General features: G+C 45.0%; 1 protein-coding gene across 2 annotated transcripts in view; it reads left to right on the top strand.

The window, feature by feature from the left end:
• The window catches only part of NCOA2 (nuclear receptor coactivator 2), a 271,096-nt gene extending 249,465 nt beyond the window's left edge, over positions 1–21,631 (top strand). For both annotated transcript variants that reach the window (XM_065895247.1, XM_065895246.1), the window contains 8 exons: positions 3,651–3,816; positions 7,371–7,649; positions 8,532–8,609; positions 9,958–10,192; positions 11,966–12,143; positions 12,731–12,929; positions 14,707–14,796; positions 18,537–21,631. In XM_065895247.1, coding sequence (XP_065751319.1) covers positions 3,651–3,816; positions 7,371–7,649; positions 8,532–8,609; positions 9,958–10,192; positions 11,966–12,143; positions 12,731–12,929; positions 14,707–14,796; positions 18,537–18,548 — 1,237 coding nt within the window. In that variant the 3' untranslated portion in view covers positions 18,549–21,631. The remainder of the gene's footprint in view (positions 1–3,650; positions 3,817–7,370; positions 7,650–8,531; positions 8,610–9,957; positions 10,193–11,965; positions 12,144–12,730; positions 12,930–14,706; positions 14,797–18,536) is intronic.
• Positions 21,632–24,580: the final 2,949 nt, after the last annotated feature.

Here is a 24,580-nt window from a genome sequence, read left to right as displayed (position 1 = left end):
GCCTTTTAAAAATCCCCTTTATAAGTATCATCATTAATATTTTATATTTTTACTGCCTACCTATTTAGGAATAGGTTTTTAACTGTTTTATGAACCCAGCATTAGTTTATATACACATTTCAGAAAGACAGTAGTTTAGCCCTTTAATCTCTAATGTATTCACATACTCATTTATTTATAGCTGAATTTCCATTTTCTGTAGTTTCATTGTGGTTTTTCTTCCTTTATTCATTTGGTATGTAAAAGAGTTACATACATATACATATATAGTTACAATATAGCCCCAAATTTATGGATGATTTTTTGATGATTTCTATTGGATTTATAAAAGTGAACAGTAGCTGCCTTTCATGAAAGACTTCCTTTCACATTAAGTTCAAAATCTCTGAGTAATTTGGTTTTCTCTTGTTTGTAATGTGTCTAAGAGTAAAGGTTCTTTGGTTGATTCTTTCTCATCATGTAGTAGCTGCTACTTTCTTGCAGAATTTTGAAAACACACATGAAAAGTGATAGTATGGTATGATTTCTCAAACAAGAGCTCAGAATAGATCTTATTCCCCTTCTTATTACCATCTTTAATGTCCTGCTAGTCTATAAATAAATGAAAGTGTAGATTTCAAGAAATAAGGTTTTTATTGATGATGGATTAACTACCTTCTGCTAGTTCGTTACTAACCATTTTGCCAACTTGGGGCCTCTGTGTGCTCTTCCCTTTATTCCTCTGAATTTTATCCTTGACTTAATATTATAATTTTTGTCAGCCACCGTCTAGATTGTAACTATATTTGTAATTGCCCAAAATGTAGGAAAATAATTTCTTCATTATGTTGGCAGCCATTTATAAAGTTGGGATTGGAAGTCTGGGTCAATCTTTTTTTCTATAAGCCAAGTGTATTATGATGTTTCTAAGGGAAGTGGTGTAACTCGTGGTATGCCCAAATTTGTAATACTAAGCCACAACGCAGTGTATTTTTCTGAGTATAAAAATGTATTTTTCTGAGTATAAGGTATGATAACCGGGCTAGATCAAGAAGCTTTTATTTTCACGTGCTTGCTGAACCTATGCAGTTCAAGTACTGGTCCAACAAAGAAATTGAAGATGGCCTCACTGGGCACAGTCTAGGGTTGAGGTTTCTAAGTAAATGCCAACATCAAGCCAGCATAGTGCAGTGAGTGGTACTAGAGTTGAGAGGAGAGTGGGAGTGGTCCAGAGTGTCTGTGAAGGAGAAATGCCGAGCCCGGATGGGAAGGTAGAATTGCAGTTGGAGAAGAGGGTGGGAACTGTGGAACGGGAAGTCTTGGCATCATGGTGGTTATGCGGCATCCTCTGGAAAAAGGCCAGTTGCCCAGGGTGGCTGGGACCCACAGGGAAGTCGTGGGCATTACATTGGGAAAGGTTAGGCTTTACCAAAGTGTGTGTGTCCTTGAATTCTACCACCACCAGCACCCTGTCCCAGGGCCTTAAACATTGCGCGTCAGCTCAGTAACGGGAGAAGGAACCTGACAGCCTCGTATCGGGAGAATCAGAGAGAGGCTGTAAGCCGGAAAGTGTCTTGAAGGTCCCAGCTCGAGTTGACGAGGGCCTTGACCAAAGTGGGAATCTGGGTCAAGCATTGGTTTAACGTTTTTAATTAAAAAAAGAAAAAGAAAATGGGCTATTTTATTATGTGTGAAATGGTTTAGATGCAAATGAGCATCGGTAGTTCTTTTTCTTTAAGCCTTTGGATGTGTCTTCCCGGGGGTGGAGCTGTCTTCCAGAGTACCAGACGGAGTGTCCTCTTCCTTCTGACGCTGGGTTTCAGGCAGGTGCAAACTGGGCAGTCTTGCTTTGCTGGGGAGCCCGTGCAGCCTTGCTTGGGTTAAAAGGGAGTCGATTTCACATTAGCCGGTCATCAGCAGAGAGATCTGGGATGGGGGTTGTGGTCATGTGGGAATAAAAGCTTCTGAAGAAACAGAAGTCGAAAATTGTGAAATAAAGCTAGAGGAAGAGAATATTAACTAGCATCTTTGGGGAATGAGGTCTCAGGCCTAAGAGAATTTGGTAAACAGACAGCACCCACTCTTGGCTGACTTGAGCTCCTTTGTTCATGAAATTGACCGCATCTAAAGTGGGTCATTGCTCTTCGGGGAATCCCCTCCTCTCTGCTTCCCTGACACGCAGATCTGTGGCTGTCCTCCTCCTTGTTGCCGCTTTTCTGTGTCTGCTCTTTCCTCCCACTCCCTGAGTGTGCAGTGTTCTGGTCACAGCTGTGTTTAAAAAGTTGACTCTGGGAGAGTGTGGAAGCACAAAGGGCAATGGGGGAACCATTCCAGTGGCTGATGTCTTCCCAGGAACCGAGGCCATGGTGGGAGAAGAGGCAGGTACAGAGAGAGCCCCGGCCAGGAGCACGGGCCTCTGCCAGCGCTGGCGAGCGTCCTAGCGACGGGAACGCTTGGGTGGAGCGGGGTGGGCAGCGTAGCACACACGCTGGGCTCAAGATGGTACCCCTCACAGTGCCTCGCAGGCCGTGGGACGTGGGCTCGGAGCCGCGGACCGCCGGCGAGCAGGGTCGTCGAGGGCACACTTAAGTGGGTGATTCTCTTCACAAGTGACGTGGGCTAAATGGAGAGGATAGAGTGTTTCCAGTGCACTGGGTTAGAACTGTCTGAAACTGACTTTTGGCTTTAATCCTCAGCATTTCAGGATTCTGGGCCAAACTGGCACAAAGCATATGAAACCGGTTAGATAGGTCATTCATCCCTAGGTGAATCTATCATCGCTTAAGAATGAGGGAACTTACCTGTAAACTTTATCTTCTCCAAAACATATAGTAACTTTAAGAGTACAAATTAGAGTATCATTTCCCCTTTTGCTATTACAGTAACTCAGAAGCTCTTTTTTAAAACTCCCCAAGTTTGTCAGTTAATTTAAATTATAGGAGTTTTATATACCATAGAATTTGGAGTGCAGTGTTAAGTTTTATCACCAGTCACCTTATATAATAACAGACATAATTTGCATGTTCCTGGTCTACTTTTCTTGAGTAACTCAGGAAGTCTAACGACCACGCTCCTTGAGGATTATAATAAATGTTTACAAGTCCCACTTACGCGTGACAGAGAAACGTCCTATCGGTCCAGCCACGTGCAGTCTCACGGCAGCTGATCCAACAAACTTAATGGAGCTTTTACGCTCATAGTATCCCTCAGATGGGTCTTCAGAGCCCCATGCGAATGAGACTGCAATCAACTGGCCTTTTTTGCTAAAATTCAGGAAACTCCTTTGACTACTTCAGTACAAAGTAAACACATATACTCTTGAAGAGCCAGCGTGGATATGTGGGAACGTAGTGGTCACCTGGGTCGGTGTTGAATCCCGGCTTTGCAGCGTCTGCCTGTGTGGTCTCCACCACAGGGTCTGACAAGCTCTCCAGGCCTCAGCGTTGCCAGCTCTAGAGCGGGGGGCAATAAAAACAAAGCTCACAACATCCGATGCCTAGGTGTGTGTCCGGCTTATCTCCGTTAGGCACTGGATAAAGTCTATCATTTAGGGTGGGTGGTTGTGTCTGGCTGGTATAGTATTTTACTACTTTTGTCTTTAAGGGAAACAAAAAAATGTTCTCTAATCAACTAGCTTTTCCACGGGCCTGAGATGAAGTTTGTCTCTACAGGCAGCCGTTTGGCAACTCTCCAGATGACTTGCTGTGTCCACACCCTGCAGCGGAGTCTCCAAGTGACGAAGGCGCTCTCCTGGACCAGCTGTACTTGGCCTTGCGGAACTTCGATGGCCTGGAGGAGATCGACAGAGCTCTGGGGATACCCGAGCTGGTCAGCCAGGTGGGCACAGGGCGAAGCTGGTGGGGACCGAGCACTTGCGTGGGCACGGAGGTACCTGTTCTCTTTGGTCGGCAGGTAATCTGCAGCCTGCTTTTTAGAATGCTTTCTTACCTCTTAACAAGCCAGCTCTGTGTGCTCTCTCCCCCACTCCTTGTTACTCCCACATCAAGAATGGAAAATACTGAGAATGAGTTTGACCTGTACTTTGGGTCAATTGAGCTGAAAGGCAGAAACTCGAGTCCAGCTCATCTACTGACAGGGAGGAACATGCAAGGGGCAGAGAAGCCAAGAACAGAACATTGCTGCCCCAGCGATCCAGAACCTTCCATCTAAAAAGTAGTATCCTTAAAATGGTTCTGACAAACCTAGGGGCAGGACAGGAATAAAGATGCAGAAGTAGAGAATGGACTCGAGGACACAGTGGGGGGGGGGAAGGGGAAGCTGGGACAAAGTGAGAGAGTGGCACGGACATATATACACTGCCAAATGTAAAACAGATAGCTAGTGGGAAGCAGCCGCATAGCACAGGGAGATCAGCTCAGTGGTTTGTGACCACCTAGAAGGGTGGGATAGGGAGGGAGGGAGGGAGATGGACGAGGGAGGGGATATGGGGATATATGTATGCATATAGCTGATTCACTTTGTTATACAGCAGAAACTAACAACATTGTAAAGCAATAATACTCCAATAAAGATGAAAAATAATTTTAAAAAAAAATAGGGCTTCCCTGGTGGTACAGTGGTTGAGAGTCCGCCTGCCAATGCAGGGGACACGGGTTCGTGCCCTGGTCCGGGAAGATCCCACATGCCGCGGAGCGGCTGGGCCCGTGAGCCATGGCCGCTGAGCCTGCGCGTCCGGAGCCTGTGCTCCGCAACGGGAGAGGCCACAACAGTGAGAGGCCCGCATACCGCAAAAAAAAAAACTAGTATCCTCAGTCACTCTTCATCTTAACATTTGTGGGCTAGTGATAGGAAGCTACTTGTGCTAAAAGAATATGTTGCACGTAAGTTAGCAGTAGTCTCTTGTTTTAGCTGTTGGGTCTTTGTTGCTGCACACGGGCTTTCTCTAGTTGCGGCGAGCGGGGGCTACTCTTCATTGTGGCGCGTGGGCTTCTCATTGCAGTGGCTTCTCGTTGTGGAGCATGGGCTCTAGGTGCACGGGCTTCAGTAGTTGTGGCTCACAGGCTCAGTAGTTGTGGCTCGTGGGCTCTAGAGTGCAGGCTCAGTAGCTGTGGCACACGGGCTTAGTTGCTCTGTGGCATATGGGATCTTGAACCCGTGTTCCCTGCATTGGCAGGCGGACTCTTAACCACTGCGCCACCAGGGAAGTCCCAGCAGAAGTCATTTTAAAGGTAGCTGCAGTTCATTCATCATTTTGCCCTCTGTGTGGATTTAGCCACAGTCATATGGGTTTAATATCGATGAGAATGTAAAGACGTTAGCCAATCTTAGTGGGCTTCCCCCTCCTGGTGATTAGTTGGTGACATAAAGTCATTAACTACATCAAGAGTACTTTATAGCAACAATATAATAAATAACCTAACAGTCTCATGAAATAACTTAGGACTTTTCTGAATCTGGCTACGCAGCCCAGTTTGTGTGAAGCAGGCATCCTGGTTTCCTATAGAGTCACCTGGAAAAAACAATGAGTCTCACTGCTGTCTTCCTCTTTTCTCAACATGAATCGTCTTTATTTCTTATTGCTAAGAAATACCTTCCAGGGTTCGCTCTGCTTCATGGTCATAGGCTGTATCGTGAGGGTCTGTGGGAAGGGAGATACAGACCCACTGGAGACCTCTCTGAAGCATTCAAAACAGCCCTGTCATAATCCCCACGTTCAGCAGACATAAGTGGGAGTTAAGACTTGATAGTTCATACTGAGAACAGCAGAATGGAAAGAAATGACTTGAGGTTACATGATATAACCTGAAATAAGAAAGGAAAATGGAGTTGAAGTATTTCCTGTGTGGCTGGTTTGCTTTGCCTTTAGTGCTGGTGAGAATTTAGCATTCAGTATTGTTATCCCTGAGTTTTGTCTAAGTGACATTTAAAGATGTGATTCTTGGGGTTGCTGAGTGACTCGGAGCATTGTTTTCATCAAAAGTGGTATCATTTCATTAATATCTTCAGTCTCTTTTTTTCTCATTTATTTGTGTTGTTTTTGTTTTGTCTCATCAAATCCCTCATCCTTATATCATATTAAACTGAATTATAGAAATAATGATTAGGTGGAGTTGGGAACTGTAGAATACACGTGGACTTTATTTGTACTCATCAGAGTTGTGTGTTTTCTTTAAAAATGGATATTAAACTTTTTCTCTGTTAAAGATGGGCAAATATTTAAAGATCTGAGATAGTTTTGTGGATGTAGTTAGAGCAGTAATTCAACAGTGAGTGGTTTCCCCCAAGCGGGCTCCATCCACTACAGACAGGGGAGTGGACCCAGTTCTCATGGGTCCACGTGACCTAAGCCCAGGATTCTGGGTGGCCCCAAGCCCTGCTCTCACATGGGTAGACTGGCTTGAGGAAAGCTTAGGCTGTTACTAGGCTAAAGCAAACCTGAGAGATGATTTTTGCTGTTGCATCCTTGCCTCCTGGCTGTTGGGAGGTTTGTGGCAGAAGGAAGAGGAGAATGAACCAGGTGCACCTTCCTGCTCTCTGCAGAGTCATGTACAGCCACCTACATCGAGGGTGTGCCCCTTGGAGAAGTTCTGGATTTTCTGCAGCCGCCTCCTTCTGACCCAGATAGGGTAGCCCTAAGAAGTCAAGGATAACGAACACGTTAAATACGGCTAGTAGGAAATAAGATGGTGGCAGAATGTGGGGCGTGTAGGGAATTCTGACGACCACAGAAAACAGTCAGATACAGGTGGTGTTTCACACTGGTGAGTGGCTCAGGTCCTACATCACAGACTCTACTGGAACCCACACCTCACTAGCCAGACAGGCTTCTTGCAATTTGCTACACATCTACAAGTCTCAGTTTTGTAATCTGCAAAATGGGAATAGTGGTGGGCACCCCAGCACTGCTGATCCCAGCCAGGTACCAAGGCAGCTGTCTAGTTAAAGTGATTAATACAGGTGTGACTAATCAGATCAGAACACTTAAGACGTGGGAATTCCCTGGCGGTCCAGTGGTTAGGACTCTGCACTTCCCTGCCAGGGCCCGGGTTTAACCCCTGCTTGGGGAACTAAGATCCCGCAAGCCGGCAAAAAAAAAAAACCCCTTGAGGCGTCTAGGGAACGTTCGCATTCTTCCAGCCGGTGGCATGAGTAGGAGGCATTCCGTAGTCACAGCCCATCTCTCCCTTCCCTCGGAAGGAGTGCTGTGGGGAGTCAAGCCTGACCCCCTGCTTCTCACCTCACGTAACTGGATCTCTGGAACAGAGGCATTTTCTAGGAGGACAAGTGGAGTCAAGGTAGAAGTCCTTTGTGTAGTCATGCAATAGCAGAAGCCTCAAATACAGGGCAGTGAGAGGAGACAGCCTTCTGTTCGCTCTGCGGTTTTCAGTGGTTTCACTGATTTGTTTGTTATCCGGGGGCTTTCTCCTCAGAGCCAAGCGGTGGATCCAGAGCAGTTCCCAAGTCAGGATTCCAACATCCTGCTGGAGCAGAAGGCCCCCGTGTTCCCACAGCAGTATGCATCTCAGGCACAAATGGCCCAAGGCAGCTACACGGCCATGCAGGATCCAAGCTTCCACGCCATGGGGCAGCGGCCGAGCTACGCCGCGCTCCGTGTACAGCCCAGACCCGGCCTCAGGCCCACAGGCCTGGCGCAGACCCAGCCCAGCCAGCTGCGGCTTCAGCTGCAGCATCGCCTCCAAGCACAGCAGGTGCGTTCCTGGCTGCGCCTGGAAAATCGGGGCCGGGGCAGGGGCGGGGCACAGGGAAGTGGACATGAGCCCGGGGGTCCTTTTGGAGGCCTTAAAATCTCCTTCTGTCCTTTCCAAGAGGGTGAAAGCGTTGCCACGTTGCCTTACAACTTCCATACTCCTTTCTGCTTCACCTCCTTCCCTTCTTTCTCTCTCCTCCACTAACTCCACTCCAGCGTAGAGCAGCTCTTTGGTTTCCTAGCTCTATTATTTACTGAGGGGCTAACCTTGAGCTCTGTGAGCCTCAATGTTTACATCTGTACAGTGGGGTCACTGTACAGTCTCGGGCAGTACGTGTGTGTCTGTGGGGCCCAGCACAGTTTCTGGCCCAAAGGGAGCTCCCAGGACAACCGTAGCTCCTGCCATTCGTCCTATCTTGTGGCCAGAATCATCACTCTTAGTGGAGTGGTGGCATAGGGTGCTGCGTTATGGAATACCTATTTAGCTCAAGAAGGTGTGTTCTCACTGAAACAAGCCTGGACAGATTTCTCTCATATGGTAAATAATCGTGTTGTGGGCTTTTAAATCGCCTCTCCCTTTTTTCCCTCTGCTTTTCTCCTAATCTTCCTCTTGGCTTCCTTTTCTGACCATTCCACTCCCTTGCCCCCTTGCAAACAGTGTGTTTTCCAAACTGTCCAGAATAACTTCTCAGCTATAAGCAATGGGAAACCTCAGTGATAACTAGCTTTACAAGGGGATCCAGGTACAAACCATGTGGTTTCAGTGTCCAGCAGCAAGCAGATGTTGGGTTGGCGGGGAGAGGGGAAATTTCTTGAGGAAGGTGATTTGAAATAGAATATATTCTGATTAAAAATATATTGATTGCCATGTGTATGCGTTTAGAATCGCCAGCCACTCATGAATCAAATCAGCAATGTTTCAAACGTGAACCTGACTCTGAGGCCTGGAGTGCCCACACAGGTAAGGGGCAGACCAGCCGTCAGCTTTTACTGCATCCGCTTAACTTCTCTTGTCATTTCTTCCCCCTTGATATCCCACGTAAAGTAACTCAGAAGGCCGTACATAGATCCAGATCCACACAGTGGATGTCGTGTCATTCGCTTTTCTTGTCTGGTCTGCTGCTTTTGTGGTTCTCTCCTCATCACTGCCATGTTTATTGCCAGGTACAGTCAATGATCGTTATTCACACTGGTTGTGTTCAGTAAAGTTACTGCAAACCCTGAATTAGCGAATATTGAACTGTTGCTCCTCGGAGAAACAAAGGGTTCGTTTCCTTTGAGCCTCTCGGTCACATTTTCATGAATCAATGTGTGTTTCTGTTTGAAGACACCTTGTTTAATATATGCTGTTGATTCCTTAACATTGAACTCACAGCCAACAGCACTGTAACTCATGCCTGCATGAAGCTCATCGAACTCCCAGAGTTTCCCCATAAGGCACATCGCAGCCCCCTGTGCTTATTTAGGACTCTAGGCAGCACTTCGGCACTTCTCAGGAGCCATTTTAAACAGCAGAGTCACCAACAAAAAGCACGACAATGTGAAAAACGTGGAGCTAAATAGTCCACAAAAAGGACACTTGTGCGCAGTACGAGAGCTGAAACAAGAAGCAGTGCCGCCTGGTTTCAGCCTCAGGTGGGAATGGGCACGTTGGGCTTCTCACATTTTTTGCTGCTCTGCACGTGTCCATAAATCACGACAGTGCCGTGAGTATTGGTTCTGGGGTGACAAATAAATGTTAGCAGGTAGGCAAGCTCACCAGTGCAGAATCCACGAATAACGAGGTCGACTGTATACTGCCAGGACCCGTAACCAGCCTGGTACCACTTACTGACAGCGCCCCTCCCGTCCTGGCCTCCCTACGCGCCTGCCTCCGTTCAGCCTTTTCTGAAGTGCTTCAAAGCCACCTTTTGGCACAGTGACTTGGTTTCCCTTTAGACTTGAATGTCCCTTAATGAGACTCTAAACTGCCGTCCTCAGGGTTTCTGTACAGAGTCCTCTTACAGACAGGACTGGGGTTACCGTGGGCTCCCCTCGTTACCTGTGTCCTCTCACAGTGAGTCTCAAGTTTCTTGATACTGACATCAAACTTAACGCATGTCATTGCAATGTTGGAGAATCATCATCTACAGAATTCAGAAGCTCACATTCTCAACCACCAGTTGGTCAGCTCTAAACTGTTCTCTTCTGTTTGCCAAATAATTTCGCACGAGACAGTACCCTTTGTTATCCTATTTCTAACATACGGGTTGTTTTTCGATCTGTCTCCACCCCCAATGTCTTCCTCCGCGTTTCGCCCCCCGTTCCAGGCACCTATTAACGCACAGATGCTGGCCCAGAGACAGAGGGAGATCCTGAACCAGCATCTTCGACAGAGACAGATGCATCAGCAGCAGCAAGTTCAGCAGCGAGCTCTGATGATGAGAGGACAGGGGCTGAACATGACGCCCAGCGTGGTGGCTCCTAGCGGTGTGCCGGCAACTATGAGCAGCCCCCGGGTCCCCCAGGCAAATGCACAGCAGTTTCCCTTCCCTCCGAGCTACGGTACGGGACTTACGCCGCCGCCGCCTTTCACCAGTCCTTTCTCCCCCATGTCCCCAGTCCCGGGTCACAGCTCCTCTCTCGCAGCTCTTTGCATGGCTCCCAGAGGAACCTGGCTAACCGGGGGGTGCTAGGAAACCTGGGAGGACCACTGGGGCCCGTCAGGAGTCCCCAGGTCCAGCACGGTACCTTCCAGCCTCTCAGCTCAGGTGCCACCTTTGCTCTGAGTGCAGGTCTTTCTTTAATGACCGGAGTAGGTGTGCGTGCGTAGAGTGCCTCTGCCGATCATGCGTGTGAGTGCGTGTGAATGTCTGCACTTAAGTCGGTGTCTGTAAACACAGGTGCCTGTGCATATGCTTATACTTGACAACCTCTGAGTCTAAAAACGATAGATAGGAAATGTTGAAAGACATATATCATTGTAAGTATTTTACAGACTTTCTACAGCTTTTGAAAAATAAAGGCTCTCAATATTATACCAGATCTTTAACGAACTGATCATTCTTGAGGGGCGCTGCACAGAAACCACAGCAGACGACCTCTTAATTTTCTTCGTATTGATTTGTTGTTTAATGTCAGTCTTAAGAGACAAGCGTGCGATATCATAAACATTAATATTTGTGTGCATGTCATATTCGATTAATAGTTGAATTATTGATAAAAGTAAGGACTTACATCAAGGTTAATATTCAAAATGACTTTCCCCATCTTCCGCCAGAGTTCTCTAGAAACAACTACCAAGTCTTCGTGGTGCTTAGCCTCATGTCTCCTATTTCTTTAAAGAAACAGAAAGATAATATGCAGCTTTTTCCTGTGTGATCTTAAGCTTTTCTTCTGTAGCTCATTAAAGCATTAATTAAATATGCATGTTTAACACATCTTCTAGGCAAAAATGGGCTTACCTCAATGTCATCCCTGAAATTTTCCAAGAAGCCGCCTCCTTTGTTTCCCAACTCTTCCTCTCTTTCCTTTTTGATCATTTAGGAAAGACTGCTAAAAGTTCTTCCTCTCCTTTTAGTGTAAACACCATTTGCCTCTGCACTGAGCAAGAAGCTTACATGGAATTTGTTTTTCTTATTCTTGCTAATCTTGTGTAACACAAAAGCATGGTAGAGCCCTTCATAAATACACAACAAGCTAATCATGAATGCAGTTACTTTCTAAAATTTTTTTACTTTTTGGCCATGTCGCACAGCTTGTGAGATCCCAGTTCCCCAACCAGGGATCGAACCCAGGCCCTCAGCAGTGAAAGTGCGGAGTCCCAACCACTGGACCGCCATGGAATTCTCACAGTCACTTATTTTTAAAAACGCATCTATCTCATCATAGAATAACTTGGGTTAATTTAATAAAAAATTATTCAAGTGTGTTAGCTTTTTATATATAACTAAACCTTAATCCAACTTAATCCAGTTGTAGTGATATATAAACACTGAAAGACTGTTTCCGGTCAAAGAGAAATATACACATTTGACTCATTCTTGATTTGCAAGGGATATGGGGAAAGAATAGTATCTCTCTCTACCTCTAGTCGTGATGGTTAATATCGTTCCCAGGCATGCCTCTAATTGCTATAGAGAACCAAGGTATGGAGAGATTTTCTTCATGCATTTTATTCCATCTTGGAATCTTTTTTAAATGTATATAATTTACCAGCACGTGATCAGGTATTTGATAGTAATTTTCTTTGTGTATTTGATTTGAATGTTCTCTTCTGTCCCCCGTCTCAACGATAAAACTAACAATCTCCTTTGGATTTCTGTTTTGTTTTTTAAGGAATAAGTCAGCAGCCTGATCCAGGCTTTGCTGGGGCCACCGCACCCCAAAGCCCTCTGATGTCGCCCCGGCTGGCGCACACGCAGAGCCCCATGCTGCAGCAGTCCCAGGCGAACCCAGCCTACCAGGCCTCCTCGGACATGAACGGGTGGGCGCAGGGGAGCATGGGCGCAAACAGGTATGCCGCGTGTCTGTGTCTTTTTGATAGAAATGATCACCAGGGAATCTTTCCATAGCCCACCTGTCTCTCTTCTGGATTTTTCTTCTTTGCTCAAGCAAGCAATACCAAGTAAACCGCTAAGTTAAGCCAGTCTGCGTTTCCTAGGGCAGAAGTTACCAGAATTTACCAAACCTTAGCTTAATGTTTTTCCCTTGGGAGTAAAAGGAGCTCCCCTGAGAAGGTAGCACCGCCACCAATGGACGATAGAAACCGCTGTGGGAGGCAGTGGCCTAGAAGCCACCCTCTATCAGTACAGGTAATAAAAGCAAACAGAAGCCTTGTCTGGTACAGACATGACAGTGGGACGTGTCCTTCCAGACTTTCACGGTAATGTGGGGAAAAGGACAGAGCGCGGTGGCCCCCGCAGCTTCGCCAAGGGCTTCTTCCCCCGCTGTTTCTGACCTCACCACCTCCTGGTGTCCCACCCGGATTCTCTCAGCCTAGATTTATTCATTCTGAAGGAAATGCCTGAGAAACCAGTGCTCAAAACTGCCTGCCTGTGTGCCTGAGGGCTCTAACATTTTCGTCTTTCACTGTGTTTCTAGCATGTTTTCGCAGCAGTCCCCTCCACACTTCGGACAGCAAGCAAACACCAGCATGTACAATAACAATATGAACATCAATGTATCCATGGCGACCAACACAGGTGGGATGAGCAACATGAACCAGATGACTGGACAGATCAGCATGACCTCAGTGACCTCCGTGCCTACGTCAGGGCTGTCCTCCATGGGTCCCGAGCAGGTAAGCACCCCAAGGAGAAGCCCCCCGCGGGCTTCCGATTGTAACTTCTTGTCTATTTTTGCATTAAATGTGTCTTTCCATGTGCTTAACATATGCCATCAACTCCCACATTTATTTTGAAGAGTGTTTTTTTCACCTTACCATCACTTGTGTTGGTGTGATTAACAGAAATACTTGATAATGACGAAATAAACATGAAAGGATCCCTGACTGCTCAAAGATCTTTTAAAATATTTCTTAACTTTCTTGTCTTCTGAATTTTTCTCTTATTTGAGGGATTTGGCGATATATAAAATGAATCTCGAAAAATGGAGTGGTGAAAGGTAGTTTTTTTAATAGTTTTATTTTTGGATTTTTAAGAACTGATTTTTTTCTAAACATAAAACCAGATGAAAAGCAAAGGCCAAACTACCTGCCATCCAGTTAGCTTTAAATGATAGTTCACGTGTGCAAGGAGACTGACACAGAATATCCAAAAACTACTCTTCGTCATCTCTGGGATGTGGATACCATGACTTTTTTTTTTTTTTTTTTTTTTTTGGTCTGTATATTTTTTTTAATAATTCTGTTTTGTGTTGAATAATACCGAAATGATTCTGCCATCCCTAAGTGCATGCCAGCTCCACTTGGTGGCAAAGAGACTCAAAGCACTTGATACGTAGGTAGCCAGCCTGGGATTCAGAAATCTGTGATGGGTAAAGATATTGGTTAATAATTTTTAAACTGTATTAAAGACCTTATTTTTAAAGGGCACAAAATGCTGGGCATTCTACCACCTCACTAGTTCAGGCAAAGTGTTAATGGGGCAAGGACCCTGAATCTTATTTCAGATTTGGAGAAATTGAGGCATGGAAAGTCTAAACAAATTAACCAAGTGTCATTGACAGCACCATAAATTTCCATTAGACCATGATTGTGAGAATGGTGAAAGGTTGAAAGTTTAATTAGGTCTACTGAATCCTGATGTTGGTAAAGGACAATTTGTGTGAAAATTTACTAAATTTTACCATGCCTCAGTGTATTATTCTGTAAAAAGAAGATTAATAAAAATGCAGAGTGATACATGAGAAAATACAAGCACTTTGCAACTTAAGAAGGCTTTATGCGTGGGTGAAATAATAATTTGCACTTCTCTGGTTGAATTGATTGTACTTCTCTGGTGGCCAAATGCTTATTTGTATAAATTAAACATAAATTAAAGAAAAATAGACTTTCATCTTTTCAATGGAGAAAATATAGTGTAGATGCTGAATTTTCTACCAGAGTGGACCACCAGCAGTTCCTGCTTTGCTTTCTAGGGGAAGTGTAATTTGTAAAAGAAATGTACGGGTGCCAAGAATAGTTCACTTAGAAAAGATTCGCAAGATCCTGCCCAGTTTGGGGTATTCACACCTGCTCCTGCTAATCAACAACTTGCCTAAAGTAACAGACATCAGGAATCATTGATCTCATTTGCACTCAAAAACGTGAACACGTTAAGGCATAAGAATGTTTCTAATATTACCATCTCTGTTGAATTTCTCTACAGTATACAAAAAAAAAAATTTAATTGTGAAGGCAGCGAGTGTATTATAAGGATTTATTTTCATGTTCCTTCACACTCCCCCCAGAACGTATGCATGGAAGAATAGATAAGGGAAGTGGCCGTTTTTATGTAGTCCTTTCTCCCCATAATTCTACTCCTAGAACCAGAGAAGCAGGTTAATGGGTGGTTATTTCCCATACGCTTCTGGATGTCTCACTGAATAAAGCCCCTGTGCTGTCCTGCCGCCCTCAGGTTAACGATCCTGCTCTCAGAGGAGGCAGCCTTTTCCCAAGCCAGCTGCCTGGAATGGATATGATTAAGCAGGAGGGAGACGCACCACGGGTAAGAGACAGCAGAGAAGTAAGCCATGAATGCAGTAGTAAAGTGAATGTGACGTTCTGTAGACTAAAATGGGCATAGATATGGTGTCCACCAGCAGATTGAAGAGAGTTGTGTAATACCTGTGATTTTTTTTTAAAATGTCTTCTAATTTTATCGGACATACAGTGGTTTTTGTGTGAATAATTTTTTCTCTAAGCTCATTTCAGCTGAGCGGATAGTGGTGTGTGAATTAAGAACACTAATTCTGCCCCGGAGTGAAACTATTACAGCCAAGCAGAAAATCAAGTAGCAAGGAATTAGTCGTGTGAGGGCAAACTGATCAGTTTTGCTTTTTCTGAATCATAATGCCTGCCTTTTCAGAAGGATGGAGAGGAACTAACTTATAGTTGCTCTCTCTCCCTTAATTAAGTCTAAGTTTACTCTAAGTGTTTTTCTATATTTCATTTTAGTTAGGCCACCATTTGCTTATTACCTTAAACACTCGTTCGAAGAAGAGTGATATCACCGTGTTCAGCCAAATCTTGAAACAGTAGAACAGTCAGTGCTTAGAAGCCACCTGAGTTGGGAGCCTGGCGGCAGGTGTGCCAGAGGGCCCGGGAGGGCCCTGAGCGACCTGGCACAGGTGAACCGGGCCCTCTGAAGGTGGGGCAGTTACAGTCCTGAGCAGCTCTGAGTGGAGAAAAAGGTAGGGATGATGTGGGATTTCCTACGCAACAGTGGATCGTGGGTCATTCTGTTAGTATTATTAGCATTCAAGTTCAAAAGCTAATAGCATAAATTTGATCCAGATTTTAACGACGCAGTGTGTGGCTTGTCTCGTTTGAAGAACCACGGTCACGGTCATGGTGTGGCGCGAGGCTTTGGGGGGCGGGGTGGGGGGGGTCCCTTGGATGTTTTGTGTACGAACCCAGATGTGCACGTCATCTGAACGGTTAACGTACGGATGTAGTCGGTCTAACAGGAAATGGAATGTATTGGCATTACTGACCAAGGGTCTAGACTCCAAATGCGCCATCGATGGAGGCTGGAAGGCCGCGGGGCACTGGCGTCTCCCCTGCCGCCGGGCCTGCCCTGCCCTCCGCTGCGGCCCTGCACACAGGGGCGGCCTGCGCGCAGAAGCAGGGCCTTCAAACCCTGGCGGCACCTCCCAGAGGAACGATGGCATCGGCGCCAACTAGGCTCCCACAGGGTACAGCCCGTTCTAACCCAGAAGTGCCGGGAGCTTAGCCTCTGAGCGTGTGGTGTCTCTCTGGGGGGAAGAAGTGCGTGTAGGCGGCCAGGCTCGCATTTCGCTCCACGGATCCCGCGCGCGAGGAGACCGGGCCTCCCTCCCCCCACTGCCGGGTAACCGAGCACAGCTCGGGGCGGGATGAGGCCCTGGGAAGCACTTCCCCGGGCAGAGCCGGCCTCCCAGCCTTGCGCTGCTGTCTTCCGAGAGCCCCAGAAAGTGAGCGGCCTTAGTATTAGGTCCTTTCTTCTGCCACCACGTTACCTCCACGAAGGAAAGACTCGCCTTCTGTAAAGCGGAGCACGTGGGTGGCCCACGGTCTGGTGCAGAAGCCACCCACCTGTATTGAGCGTTAGCGCAGGCCTGATCCTCTGCTTAGAGCTTTATTTGGAGCAGCTCACTGAAACCACAGCCCAGCGCGTGGCAGACCCACTGTTCGGAGAGTTTACTGACTCGCCCGAGGTCCTGCAGCACAGGAGGTGAACCCCGGCGGGCCGATCCCTGGCTGCTGTCGGCCCTGCACCATATACCACCCACCTCTCCCAAGGCAGCCCAGGGCTCTTGTGAGACTTCTGCAAAGCTTTATGCAGGGAGCGCTGGAAATGCAGGCCAAAAAGGAACATATTACTTCATTCTTTGGGGCCATTCCTTTCTCTCTCTACAGGTCCTAAAGGGAAGGAAAAGATACTTAAACATACTCTGGGACAGGCAGTAAAGACTCAGCTGCATACTTAGTAGAGTCCTCCCTCGGGCAGGGGGGGGCCTCATCTCAGCACGGAGGAAGCCCCCGCTGAGTGAGGGGACGGAACGCACCTTTTGGCCTCTGATGCACCACGGACCGTGCGGGCCCGTGGTAGATACTTAGGCCTCCCCCGCATGTTTAGACAGGGAGACTGAATCTCTGAAGACTGGGTACTACCCCAGGTCACACAGCCAGCAGTGGTGGAATACATCGGAGGCCAAGAGGGGGGCCACCCCGAGCAGCAGCACAGGAGGGGCCCAGCCCTGCCGGGTGGGCTCGACTGGCACAGCACAGGGTGGAGGAGAGATGCAGGCAGGCGGCCAGCGGACCAGATGTTCACACACGCCGGGGTGCCGCGGGGGGGCTGAAGAAACCTGAATTGGAAAGATGCGCGCCAAGGTCACAAAAGGCAACTTTCGGTAAACATAGGGTGTTCTCGCCATCCAAGTGCCTTTCGGATCCATGGTGAGGAGTCTCTCTGTCACCGTCTAGCCCGGGCCATGTACACGCCTCTCACTTCCTGCTTTTTTCCAGTCCCCCTCTTGAATCTGGCTTCTCCATCTATACTTTGTTCGTGCTGAATGTTAAAGCCAGAGAACAGTCTGTCACAGACACGCTGGTGGTTTCCTTTAGACTCTAAAGTTTAGAGAATAATATGTGCAGTGTATCCCTCCTGATTCACGAACAATACCTGGAAATCACTGTGCGCTTGGCACCGTGCTGCCGGTGTGCGCACAGGGAGGCTTCCGTCGTGTTCGTCCTGCCTCTGTAACATACCCTGCTGCTGTGAAGCGAAGAGCTCTTCTCAGAACTTTTGTTGGTGATCAGGTTCTATCTGAACTAGAAACCACCGTGATCCATTACACATTGAACCGGTGTTCCATTTATCCTGGAATGGAGATTAAAATTGGATCTTGCTTTAAGCAGAGCTAGAATATACAACCATGGATTTACCAAAACCTAGAGAAGGGCGGTTATTTTATCTAACCAAAAGATTCTTCCTTTTATAATAAAGGACTTAATCATACTGTTACTACACACGTATTTCAGTATATTAAAACTGAGTTTACTGCTCAGCCACGTGACACTTGTATAAAGAAAGTACAGTTGTAATTACTTCTATTATCTAGTGTTTTGGAAATTGAACACTAACTCACATCAGCTTTGAGTTGATGATAATGACGGTGATGATGACAAAAACCCCAGTTTATTTAGCCTGCAGAAGCTGGAGAGAGCCTGTGGTTCTCCATGGGAGTGTGGCAGTAAGGGAGAGTCAAGAGGGGACGTTTTTAGGAAGTGGGTTTGTACTGGATGGTTTGAGGAGAGATGAAGAACACAGTGACCCCTTCTGGATCGGACGCTGTCAAAGAGCAGGCAGTCCAGCAACTGGGTATCTCACAGTACCTCAGTGATCTCTGTTGCGGAGGCAGGAGTCACTGGTGAGAGAGCAGCAGTCACTGAGAAGGAGGGATGGGAAATCCGTTGCAGTCTGTGCCCTTCGGAGTAGCGCAGGATCTGCCGGCTGTGGGAACCACTCTCTGTGTTCAGTTAGGATCAATGCCATCTGCTCATCTGCATCAAAATCAAGCGTAAAAAATAAATTCATTAACTAATTTTAAAAAATATCAAGCGTAACCCATCCGGATGCAGCCTTTGTGACTGGCATTATTTAAACCGGCCAAAGTGGTCTGATGTCTTTGTGATGGGCCTTACGATGATCTTACCCAAAATTCCACGCTACGACACCACTCTCTCTCTGTTTTCCTACAGAAATACTGCTGACACTGAAGGTAGCTGGTTGCTTCTTTCTTCAGCTGACTGGGCTCACTTGCTCAAGATGCTTACCAGTCTGGAGAGCTGCTGCGTCTATTTGTTTTGACCCAACCGACCTGCCATCCAGTCCCGCCAGAGCAAGATGGGCGGATGGGCCTGGGCCCCGCTCCCCCGGTGGAGTCCCCTCGGCTGCTGCAGGAGGAGCTGCCTCTCGTGTTGATAGACGGTCTGCAGCTCGCGTCCGGACAACTGTCAGTCTGTTCACTGCATTCACCTTAGTGCAACTTAGATCTCTCCTGCAAAGTAAATGTTGACAGGCAGACTTCATACCCGTGTCAGATTGAATGTATCTAAATGTATGTATTTAAGGAAAACACCCATGCTCTTGTTCTGTTCCTGTCTGGTTCCAGACACTGGTTTCTTGCTTTGTTTTCCCTGGCTAACCAGTCCAGCCCAAAAGAGTAAGATTTCTTCTGGGGGGAAGAAAAGAATTAAAAAAAAAAAAAAAATCAAACTACAGATGTTTTAAGCTAAGCCTTCATTTGGGATAAAAGCAGGGGAGACACCATGGACCGCGCCCTATGTACAGAGAGACACCCAAGAAGTGAAGACCAAGAAATCGTATTTGTATCTTTGTAGAAAGCTCTCAAGACCATGTTGGAAAGCGTTTCCAGTTACTGAACAGATGAAAAGGAGCCTGTGGGAGGGCTGTTAACAGTAACAAGTACTTTTCCTTTTTTTTTTTTTTTCCTGATTCAAACCAAACTAGTTCACCCAAATCATGACTCAAGAAGAAATAGTTTTCATTTCCAGATTCGCTTAGGTCAATCAGACAGCCTGAATCAGCACCTCCTCTTGAATCTGGCCCCGCCTCTTCCCTTCCCCTCTGCCTTCCCCCGTTCTCCCCACTCTCATGTCTTTTTTTTTTTTTTTTTTTTTAAATAAAAGCAACAGAAACCAGGTAAGCCCTTTATTATTTCCTTACGTGTTTTGCCAGGCACTTACCAATTGCTAACTCTCAAATTTCAGAAAAAGGCATTTACTGGCAAGGAGAGGAGCAAAGTTAGGACTTGATACCCAACAGACTTTGGACACCTGCTTTGAAAGCATATTCATTCTCTTCCCCAGCAACACTGGTCCACCAAACAGGAGAAAATAAGAGTGTGCTTAAAATTGACAGCAGACATCACGACAGATTTCACCTCCACCATGTGTTTTTTATTTTGTTTTTTAGCAGTGCTGACTAAGCCGAAGTTTTGTAAGGTACATAAAATCCAATTTATATGTAAACAAGCAATAATTTAAGTTGAGAACTTAAGTGTTTTAATTGTATAATTTTTGTGAGGTATACATACTGTGGAATTGACTCCCAAATGAGGTACTTCAGTATTAAAATTAGATATCTTCATAGCAATGTCTCCTAAAGGTGTTTTGTAAAGGCTGTCACGGCCTCGATTAGACCTAATTTGTAGACTTAAGACTTTTTATTTTCTAAACCTTGTGATTCTGCTCATAAGTCATTTATCTAATCTATATGATATGCAGCCGCTATAGAAACCGATTCTTGATTTTTATATGTTTATATTCTTTCTTAATGAACCTTAGGAAGACTGCGTATTACTAAGCAGACCACTTTGCTGGTTGTTTTTCTTGCCCACTCTGGTAGGGGAACAATCTTCTTAATTGGCATCAGTTTCAGACAACTGTAATACCAAGAAACTGGTGACCTATTTTGAGCAATTTCTCCCCAACCCCTAATACACATACTTTCTTACCTAAATTTCAGAATGATGTCTTTTTGATGTCTAAAAAGCAAAGCATTTTATATCTCATTAGCCAGGCTTTTTAGGGACAGAGAGGTTTTTCCTTGAAATTTTGAGTCTTTATTTGTGGCAGGGTGAAAAATATACAGACTACCCCTATTTATACAGATATCTCTCTCTATGTGTACAGATTATGGGAGTATAGAAAGAGATATAGCCCAAAGATGAATGGTAAGTAGACAGTCTGAAAGTGTGGCTCCATACTAAAGAAATTTTCGGAAAATTTGCATTTCGCTACTTTTTTCCACTTGAGGGTCTCACTACAGGGAGGTGGCCGAGGGACAGCACTTCTTGGGGCCACCAGTTCACACGTCCCTCTTGAAAGGCTCTGCTTTTCTCAACCGAACCACTGGGTCGCCCAACTGTGACAGAAAAACACGGGCAGATGTTGGCCCTGAACTCCGTGTCCTCACCGGCACCACAAGGCTTATGTCATACACGGTGTAACGTGACCAGTTCCAAGTTGATCTTTAGAAACGCGTGAATTAGAATGACTTTAACTTCACACAGCACAGAAGAGAAATGGAGTTTAAGCTGGATTTGTTTGTTTTGAGTTTTCAGTCCCTTTTCACTAGAACACTGTCCAAAAATACCGGTGTTACCCTTTTCTTGTTTATTCCTCCGCCCACTGTGTTCTACTGTCGGTCCCAATTCAGACAAATCTGCAAACCTGTGATACTGGTAATTTGGAATAATTCATGATCGTTACCGTTTTGAAGGAAAAGAGATGATCAGTTCTCCTACGGCTCAGATCAGGTCGTGGATTTTACACCTAATTAAGAGAAGAAAAGTCAGTGAAGGAATCCTCTGATCACATTGATCATGATAGAAGCAAAAGCCAAACCAATCCCTCCATGATCAGTATTTCTCATGCTGTACACAATAAACTTGTTAGACTGAGTACTTGGTTTTCGTTTAATAGAACAAATAATCAGTGTTTTACTTATATTACTAAATGTGAAAAACACATAATGTGAAAAGTATACATACATACATTAACTTGGTTGTGAAACTCATCTACGTGTTCATGTGATGTGGTAAGTTGAAAAAGTGAAGTGAGCTGTTTTCCTGCAATGATTCGTTGAACTCGAAGATGAAAATGCCCCCTCCCACGTGTATCTCTTACGGCCTGTAACAATTGAAAGCAATGTTTTTGCAGTTTATATAATGCAGTTTTTAATGTGTTTAAAAACGGAGTTCCTATGGGCTTAACACATGACATTAATGGGTGGCACAGATCCCCTTGCAGAACCCAAAGATACACAATCAATTTTGAAATGCAACTTAAGCCATTAATTGTTGGTGTGAATTTAAAATTTTCTAGTATTCGTATGGTAGTATGCTGCCTAAGAGCAAAGCATTCTCTGCACAAAAGAAAATTACTGTAGTGGCTTCGATTTTAATTAGAATTTTCTCCCTGGTGTTTCTTTACAGACTAAAACGAAATCTTTTAAGTTTCTTACTACAGGTAAAAGCTATGTGCAAGAACCTCAAAATGCTAAACTCTAGCATAATGCCTTAGATCTGTTTTTAAGTCTTGTATATTCCTACATAGCTGTCCGATGTATTATATTTGTATAGTGAACTGTGTACAATTTTTTGAATAAGTGCATCATCGCTTAACCTTTATGGTGTCGAACGGTGATGCTGATACCTTTCTTCAAACATTTAACTGTCTTTTTTGTCTTATGCCATTTGTGGGTGTTATTTGTACAGTTCCTCATGAAGTTGCATCTGAGATGTGTGTACATGAAAAGATTATACAAGGGTAAAACTAAGCAATATATTAACTATGGTTCTTCAGGAGAAAGCGTACAGTGTTTCAGGTTGTGATTTATTTTCAAAACGGAGTTGACTCCAAACATCACTTTGTTCACCTGCATTGATGTTTGTATTTCTAGTGTGAGCAGTTTACGCAAAAGGTAGATATATTCAGAGAAATTTTAAATACATTTATGCAAGTTAATATTGCTTTGCTGATGCTATTTGCTTATTTGATGTTAAATAATGCTATTGTAAATAAAGAATTCTGTTGTTACTGCATCATTTAATAAATTTTAATGCCTTCGGGTTTTACATGGCTTTGGAGATTTTCACGTGTTTATATTGTATCTTCATTCATAACTGCAGTTAAATACAAAATTACCTGACGTGCAGTTACATAATTGCCAACGCTGACACAGCAGTCGACACTGTTCCCAGCTCGTTAACATTTATCCTCTCAGTGACCCATTTTCTAGATTTTCAGTTTGAAGCCAAGAGGGGTTTGTCCTGCTTAAGGTTATCTGACAGCTCCATGGCAAATAAATACAGGCCAAATCTAAGTGATTCCTAAGTGATGCTACCACCGCTCATCCCCACTTCTCCAAAAACATGTACGAGAATAATGCGGACTTCTGACTAGCTTATTAAGGTTATACTTTTTACATCAGAATAATCATGATGGTTTTAATAGATTGGTTTGTTAATAGTTGATAAGCAATGCAAGTATAATACTTAAAACCCAGGTCATAAACTACATAAAATATTATAGTAAATACAATACAATTTTTAAAGTATACCAGAAACAAAATGAGTTATTAGAAAAACCCATGCTACTAACTATATGAGCAAAGTAAAAGAAAAAAAAAACATGATTAATAGATGCTGTTTGATAAATTTGCATAGGATAAGTTTCAGCCCACATTCATGAGAAAACCTCAAGGAAAAGTAAAACCTCTAGGCAAAGTAAATGTCCCAAAGTTATTTGAAGTTATCGGATACAATCCCACTGTGATACATCTTTCTTCATGGTGAGATATTAAAAGAATTAAAATCAGAACAAACTAAGGAGGCCCACTACCCATGCTAAGAATTTAGGCATCGCTAGTGGAATAGAAGGGGTAAAACATTTTCAGCCAATTTGACCATCTACAGGGAAAGCCCAGATGAATCTACCAACCAGCTCTTGGAATGCGTAAAAAAGCTCAGATGGCTGGAACATACAAAAATCAATAACTTCCATTCACACTAATAACCAATATTTTTCAGTCCCCATTTACAATAACCAATAATGATTATAAAGTAGGATTACACCTAACATGAAGTGTGAAAGACGTTTGTGAAGAAACTGCAAAGTTTTACGAAAAGATACAAAAGACCTGGAAAAGGGGAGGCATGCCATGAACCTAGAAAAGGAAAGCCCAGTATTATACATCAATTCCTGCCCCTGCATTATTACAATTCCAGTGCAAATCCAAAAAGTAGGATGCATTTGGAAGATAAGATGTACAATAATGGAAATGTTATAGAAGAAAAAATACTTAAAACACTTTATAACATACTGGTGAGTACTATAGAGTACTTACATAGCAATGGCTAAATACATCAGAAGAACAGTAATAGAGCCCAGAGACTGGTCGCTGTATGTAGGTAAATATATGATAGAGATGCCATTTCTTATGAGGAGGAGTCTCTGTTCTAAAAAAAAAAAAAAAAAAAAAAATGGTGTTGAGACAGTTGGCCACATTTGGAGAAAACAAGTTAACTCCCTCACAATATTAACAAATTTCACATGGATCAAGGGTGTAAACATAATGAAATATAAAATTAGAATACATGTTACATTGTTGGAAAAGTAAAGTCATTCTTTAAAAGACAAAACAAAAAAATTATTAATAAATTTAGAGGACAAGGGGAAGATGGCAGAAGAGTAAGACGCAGAGATCACCTTCCTCCCCACAGATACACCAGAAATACATCTAAACGTGGAACAACTCCTACAGAACACCTACTGAACGCCGGCAGAAGACCTCAGACCTCCCAAAAGGCAAGAAACTCCCCACATACCTGGGTAGGGGAAAAGAAAAAAAAAGAGAGACAAAAGAATAGGGACGGGACCTGCACCAGTAGGAGGGAGCCGTGAAGGAGGAAACGTTTCCACACACTAGGAGCCCCTTCTCGGACGGAGACTGCGGGTGGCGAAGGGGGGAGCTTCGGAGCCGCGGAGGAGAGCACAGCAACAGGGGTGCGGAGGGCAAAGCGGAGAGATTCCCGCACAGAGGATCGTGCCGACCGGCACTCACCAGCCCCAGAGGCTTGTCTGCTCCCCCGCCGGGGCGGGCGGGGCTGGGAGCTGAGGCTCGGGCTTCGGTCGGAGCGCAGGGCGAGGAGGACTGGGGTTGGCGGCGTGAACACAGCCTGCAGGGGGTTAGTGCGCCACGGCTAGCCGGGAGGGAG

Source organism: Phocoena phocoena, chromosome 17, assembly GCF_963924675.1.
Source record: "Phocoena phocoena chromosome 17, mPhoPho1.1, whole genome shotgun sequence".
Taxonomy (NCBI): domain Eukaryota; kingdom Metazoa; phylum Chordata; class Mammalia; order Artiodactyla; family Phocoenidae; genus Phocoena; species Phocoena phocoena.
Note: the sequence above shows the minus strand (reverse complement) of the source record. Positions and strands in the feature narration are given on the sequence as shown.